We start from the raw sequence: 6,920 nt of genomic DNA on the forward strand, positions 1-6,920 counted from the left end.
CTTTTTGCCACTGCCTCGATCAGTCATGATTTCAATCACTTCAATTTTCCCATACTGTTCAAAATAATCTCTTAGATGATGTTCTTCAGTGTCTTCTTTAATGCCACCAACAAAAATCTTTTTCACAGTTAAGTGGGCACCAGGTCTTTGAGGATCTTCTCTTGAGACAGCCCTCTTTGGTTCCACAACTCTTCCATCCACCTTATGTGGCCTTGCATTCATGGCCGCATCCACCTCCTCCACAGTGGCATATGTGACCAACCCGAAGCCTCTGGAGCGTTTGGTGTTTGGATCCCTCATTACCACACAATCTGTGAGCGTTCCCCACTGCTCAAAATGGCTCCTCAGACTTTCATCGGCTGTTTCAAAGCTCAAACCTCCGATGAAGAGCTTCCGCAGCTGTTCGGGCTCTTTGGGTGACTCTGACTTAGACATGACGGCAGTGGAGGCGGGGGGAAACGTCAACGATGCTTACTCGGCGGCGTCCACAAGCAGAAAAGCTCATATATGTTTTAAGGAAAAAAACCCCACCCTATTTTAAAATGTATTACTAAACTTCAATGTGCGAATAAACCAGTGCCACCAAACTGAAAAAGAAAAAAAAAAAAGAAACATACTGCTGTGTTGGATATGCAGTTGTTACCACACATAACAACACCACATGTCTTATACGGTGATCATATATATCCTCTTGTTTCACTTCTCAGTCATTATCAGAACCATTTGGAGGTAGGAAAACCAATGCATCATTGAAAATATGCCCAAATGCCCTAAGACGGTATATCCCATACATCATTACGTGCATCTGATTAGGCGTCAGTCCATTAAAAGTAACAGCCATATCTGAACAACATCCTTCTACTACCTGGTTGGGGTGATTAGTCATTGCCTCTTTAATAAAAAGCCCAACAGACTTGGTGTTAAATACATCTTTTCCTTCAGCATCTTCTGCATTTTCTGCAAATACTCCAGCGTATTTCAGGCAGACTGCTAGCTGCTTATCTTCAGATATCTTCCAAATCATCCCTCCCCGTTCAGGACACTTTTCAGGAATACTGAGAAGGCTGTTAAGTCTTTTCATTGATTCTACACTTAAGACAATTCCTCCTTCCATACTCACATACTCGAGGTCTCCAGATTTTATAGTGTGGCCTAGATAGAAAGGTTGTGATGGATCCTTCTTTAACAAAAAGTACTTTAAGTTTTCAATAATAGCAAACGTAGTGGGGCGTGCAAGGAAGAACCAGTTGTATTGGTCTCTATATTTATCAAAGGCGTATTCGTAAGCTTTTCTCATCATTAACCACATGTCATTTGTTTCCATGTTAATTGACTCAAACACTTTAACATTTTCAGAACTGAAGAACTCTGCTTTGTCACAGTGTTTGGTCCAAGTCTCCTTCACTGCAGCCCAGAGACTCACATCTTTGGGTTTGACAAGGATGATACAGTATACTCGAAAGCTCTTACTGAGCTCCATGCGTTCATCCTCTGAAATTTTCAAGATATCTTCTTTATTAGGAGCTTGTAGGTGATGATGCTCATGGTTGTGCATTCTATTTCCATGACCAATCCTAATGTGTCCTAGCATAGTGATCAAGGCACAGAAAATGCTTCCAAGCATTACACCCTTCAAAAATGAACTGCTTTCAAAAAGCATTTTTCCTATAAAGAAGAAAAAGATCCTTAGGATACTTAATAGAAAAGGATTAGTCTAGTGATTTGATTTTATATTCCCCCTATACTTACATTTTGCTCTTAATGTTAAAAAAAAAAAAAAGGCTCCCAAGCTTGAAATTGAGTCAGTGCAAGTAGCACAAGAGAGTCTTAAGAATTTTTTGTTTCCAATGATACCTGATTACTGTTCGGTACAAAGTGGAACTTTGCAGCAACACCTTGCTGCCGTAGAATTTTCTGGGAGGCTATTTTTGCACTTCATCTATAGGGATTTAATTAACCAAATACTAAACCAAAGCACTAACCCCAGAAACTGATATTACAGAGGTTGTCTGTCCATCATTCTCTTTAAAGGAATTTCATTTCACAAGCTTGCATTATATTATTTAAACACCTCTGCAGATATAAATGGACTTTTACAACAAAACCTTAAATTGAAGAGATAAAACCACCTACAACTGGTAAATCACCAATGGTATCTGTGCTGGCCTCTGTTCTCAACCTAGTGCTTTATTTAACTGATGGCTGCTGTCCTTAGGTGTTTTGAGTACATCTTGGAATTGATACCATATATGTTAATATTTACCCTTTTGTTCCTAAGACTAAATGGTTTCCAATACAGTATCTCAACTAACTGATGTATAATAATAAAAGCCCATAATGAAAATAGCTAAATTATTTGGATGAGAACTGAGTCAATACAGGCATACCTGGCGACTATTAATGAACATTTTAATTTCCTCCAAAGGCATTTTCTTATTCTTTGGGGAAGTAAAAAGGGAAAAGTCTACACTTTTTTTTTTTTTTTGTGGTACACGGGCCTCTCACTGTTGTGGCCTCTCCCTTTGCGGAGCACAGGCTCCGGACGCGCAGGCTCAGCGGCCATGGATCACGGGCCTAGTCGCTCCGCGGCATGTGGGATCTTCCCGGACCAGGGCACGAACCTGTGTCCCCAGCATCGGCAGGCGGACTCTCAACCACTGCGCCACCAGGGAAGCCACTTTTATTTCAATTAGGAATTAAAAGAAAACCCAACATTAAATACAACTGTTGAGATTTTCCCAATCTCCCTTCCACCTCCACAAGGAATGTTCTACTGAGCTACTTAGATTTTCCCTTTGTTTCTTAAAGTTGAAAGTGGCCTTAGAAGCTATCTAATGTCACTTTTCTCATTTTACAGATAGGGAAACAGCGGGTCCACAGAGGTTAGGTAAGTGACCCAAAGTCACAGTCAGCAATAGAACTGAACTAGAAATCAGATATCCTGGCATCAGTTTAATGGTTTTTCTATTACAGAATAAAGATCTCAACAGTGCTTCCACCCATATTATTGTTTTTTTTTTTTTTTTTTTTTTTGTGGTACGCGGGGGCCTCTCACCGTTGTGGCCTCTCCCGTTGCGGAGCACAGGCTCCGGATGCACAGGCCCAGCGGCCATGGCTCACGGGCCTATCCGCTCCGCGGCATGTGGGATCTTCCCGGACCGGGGCACGAACCCGCGTGCCCTGCATCGGCAGGCAGACTCACAACCAGTGCGCCACCAGGGAAGCCCTCAAGTGGTTATTTTAAACAAAAGGGGCACGAACCCGCGTCCCCTGCATCGGCAGGCGGACTCACAACCAGTGCGCCACCAGGGAAGCCCTATTATTGGGAATTTAATAAAAAGTTACTGAATAACCTTGTTTTCCTACAAATGGAAAAACATGTAGGATCTGTTAACCATTACATCCAGCATCACCGTACTGCTACAAGGAAACCACCCCTTGGTTTTCTTCTAGAGGAAATGGACTTTTACCTCCATTACCTTAGAAGGACAACGTGTGGAACAACTTGACAGATGTAATTCCTAAGGAGGGGTGGGGAGTCGGGTGGGAAAGAGGCAGGACAGCTTTCCTGTGTCACTCACAGAACTTGGTCAACAAACACAGCTCTAATAAGGAAAAGAAAATTCATAGGAAACAAGCTCTGCTTGTTTTAGAATTGTCAGATGCACTCCAAAATGAATTATTTTATATAAGATTTTGGTATTTCATATTACACAATTTTCAATATGTCTGGCCATTATATAATAATTCACTAGTGTCTCTTAGATTGATAATGGTTTATGTATGTCAGAATTCTTCCTGATGGGGATACTACTTATGAAACATTTGCTCAAATTTTTCTAAGGAGTAGCATCTAGAGATGCGCATGATAGGATATTTGGTGCAGAGGCAAGGGAAACTTAAAACCGCACACGAGCACAAGCGAGGCAGAAACGACCAGAGTGGTTTTTGAGATGAACCCTTTTAGATAAAGGCGGTTGGGGTGGAGTATGGAAAAGGGAGGAGGTTGAAATGGAGAACAAAAGTGAGGGAGAGAACATGGTCATCTCAACACCCCAAGGAGGGGCCGAGGGAGCGCCTCTAGGAAGCCGGCGCTCTATCCACCCCCCTCACTGTTCCTCACACTGCACCTGCCCGGACACCCCGCGTGGAGTACGCTGGGAGTGGGCCAGGGCCCAAGCCTTCCCCGGAGAGGGGCGGGGTCAGGCCGCTCCGGGGGCTGCTCCGCGGGCAGCTCCAGGTGCGGGCCGATGCCCCAGCACTCACCCGCGTCTAGAGAGGCTCAGGGGCGGGAAAGCGCAGCCGCGCACGGCTTTCCTCTCACGTTCGCGGGCCACTCGGTTACGTTCCTGGTCGGGCTGCTCTAGATGCAGGCGGTTTCTTCTCGTTGGTTTCGCTAAAGGTGGTGAGGGCCCGGAAGTAGACGCCACAACGGCGCGGGCAGCGGGGCGGGGCAGAGGAGCCCTAGGCCAGGCGGAGTCGCCCGCCCGCGCCGACGTCGGAAGGATCCGCGCGCACATAGCGCGCCCTTTCTCTCCGCCCCGTGCCGAGTTCAGAGAAGCGCGTCCTGCTGGCGTGACCCGTACGCTCACCCGTACCCAATGGAACGCCCAGAGAGGCGTGCGTGCGTAGGATCCACTGACACGTCCCACCGCTTCATTTTCCGGTTGCGGAAACTGCGAGAGGGAGGTAGAGTGTTTCACCTGACTGAGATCGTGTCAGGTCTCTCAATGGTTTCTCTGACAAGCACCTGCACTGCACCCTCCCATTGACAAGAGGGCGCTCCATCCAGTACTGGGCTGGGATTAAATGCAGGCCAATAGTCGTTGAATTATGAGGGCAAGGATCGCTAAGGTTATTGGAATGGCATCTGAAGCCCCACTGTCCGGTTTCCAGTCCTGTCTTCACCGCGTCCTTTGGTATGCTGGGAAAGTTACTTCACCTCGCTATGCCTCAGTTCCCTCCTTTGTAAAGTACAGAAAGTATCACGGTAGTGCTATCATGGAAGATTAAATGAGATAGTGCCTTTGACTCCATTAGCAAAAGACCAAGCATGCAGTAAGCATTCGTTAACTGTTAGCTGTTATATTACTCACCCCTGTATCACTAGCACTTAACCTAGTGCCGCACGCAGGGGACAGTACATATTTGTGGAATTAATGAATGTTAGAGCAACAGATGAGGAACCAGGACCAGAAAGGATAAGGAACTTTCTAAAGGCCACACAGTAATTAATGGCAGAGGTGGCACTAGATTCAGCTCTGATTATAAGTGTGGAGCTCTCTTTCCGCTAAACATGTGATCTGTCCTTTAAAGTTCATTTTTGTGGCAGAAAGGGTTTTTTGCTAAAAAGCACGAAGTCTTACACATTTTTAAAATGTACTGTCACCAGTTTCCATCTAAATAACTGAGTGGTGATTTACTCAGGCCTGAGTTCCTAAAGACACGTACCTTTGAGTATTGACAATGCCCCAGTTTAAGTAGACTGAAGGTTTCAAGAAGCACTGAAACAATGAACAAATAGATTTTAGGCAATTACTGTCCTGGCAGCACTACCCTAAATTCTGAAGATATAGTGGTGAACAAAATTAGCCCCCTGCCTTCAAGGAGCTCTCAGTCTAGCAGGGAAGAAAGACATTAGACAATTCATTACAAATACATGGTGGTATGTTCTCCAAAGGAATACAAAAATGAATTCTAGAACTGGAAAAGAACTTATGACTGCAGAGTATCTCCACTATATTTTCTTAAATAACATATATTATCTATTGTCACATATTATTTATAAATATATGTATATATATATATAGTTAAGTGAAACAAGTTGCAGAATAATGTATATAGTGTGATTATACTTTAGTGAAAACAAACAGAATTTTACATATGTGCACATATGTTTGATCTGTTTGTATGAGCAAGGGGAGTTGTGGAAGACTGCTCAGCAGGCTGTTAATATTGATCACATCAGGAGGTCAAGGTGTGATGATTAGCTTTGTGTTTATACATCCTCCTATTGCATTGTTTCACTGGTTATAACAAGCATTTGTTATTTTTGAATTTGAAGAACAGCAAATAAAAAGATCTTTAAAATTAGAGGGACAAAAGGAATAAGAGGAAAAGATACCAATAAAAATACCTTTTAAAGAGTACGGACAGCCCGTCTCTCCTTGCAAAAAGGGACCAAGGAAAGACAGAAATGGCACTCAGAATTCAGAGACAGTGGCAAGGAGTCAGTTTAAGATGCTGCTTCCGTCTAGTACAGGAAGGAATACCAAACTGGAAGTACTGGTACAAGATGCTCTGAAACAGAATAAACCATGGAATTTTCAACACCAAATGTGCTGTCAATGAGAGAGTGTCTAAGAACCTAGTTCTCTACTTAAAGCAGAGCTTAAACATCCTTTGCATTTGAAGTGAGGTTAGTGAGATGGTTGATTTGTAGTTAGGTGATTCATTTTTAAAACTCCTTTCCACATCATAGCCCTAATTTTAAAAATACATGCAATTAGTTTCTGCTAAAATTAAAAATATTTATAAATATTCTTTGGCCCAGCTAACCCATTTCTTGTAATCTCTCCCACAGAAATTAAAGCACCAGAATGTAAGGCTAAATGTATAAGGTCAAATGCATTGTTGTTGATAATAGTGGGAAATATCCATCAATAAGAGAATGGTTGAATTAATTATAGTGCATCCATATAGTGTAATATTAAGCATAAAATAAGCAGCTTATCTCACCTGCACTAACCACTTCAGGAAACACACTAACCTGCTTCTTGTGTGTGGGGGGGTGAGGGTTGCTTTTGAATTTGGTTGCCTTCATGTACCCAGCAGGTAAGGCAAGATTGCATTAAAAACTGACAACACTGCATTTTTGGTAAAGTCCTTCTGCCAAGTGCATGCATTATTCAGCATGAGAA

The 6,920-nt window shown here is 43.1% G+C and overlaps 2 protein-coding genes across 4 annotated transcripts in view; both read right to left on the minus strand.

The window, feature by feature from the left end:
* Positions 1 to 438, minus strand: part of LOC112066114 (heterogeneous nuclear ribonucleoprotein A1-like) — a 1,117-nt gene extending 679 nt beyond the window's left edge. Inside the window, exon 1 of the mRNA XM_028482336.2 lies at positions 1 to 438. Coding sequence (XP_028338137.1) covers positions 1 to 435 — 435 coding nt within the window. The 5' untranslated portion in view covers positions 436 to 438.
* Positions 439 to 693: 255 nt separating this feature from the next.
* C1GALT1C1 (C1GALT1 specific chaperone 1) lies at positions 694 to 4,555 on the minus strand. Of its 3 annotated transcripts, none has more exons than XM_007122047.4 (2): positions 4,267 to 4,555; positions 694 to 1,665 (listed from the first exon to the last, which is right to left on the minus strand). In XM_007122047.4, exon 2 carries the CDS (start codon positions 1,658 to 1,660, stop codon positions 704 to 706), a length of 957 nt encoding a protein of 318 aa, XP_007122109.1. In that variant the 5' UTR covers positions 1,661 to 1,665; positions 4,267 to 4,555; the 3' UTR covers positions 694 to 703. The 3 variants fall into 3 exon arrangements, 2 of the variants coding, with proteins under 2 accessions (XP_007122109.1, XP_023983995.2); XM_024128227.3 differs by lacking the exon at positions 4,267 to 4,555 and adding an exon at positions 3,056 to 3,177; XR_002892436.3 differs by lacking the exon at positions 694 to 1,665 and adding an exon at positions 3,251 to 3,316.
* Positions 4,556 to 6,920: the final 2,365 nt, after the last annotated feature.

This window comes from Physeter macrocephalus, chromosome 21 (genome assembly GCF_002837175.3).
Source record: "Physeter macrocephalus isolate SW-GA chromosome 21, ASM283717v5, whole genome shotgun sequence".
NCBI classification, from domain to species: Eukaryota; Metazoa; Chordata; class Mammalia; order Artiodactyla; family Physeteridae; genus Physeter; species Physeter macrocephalus.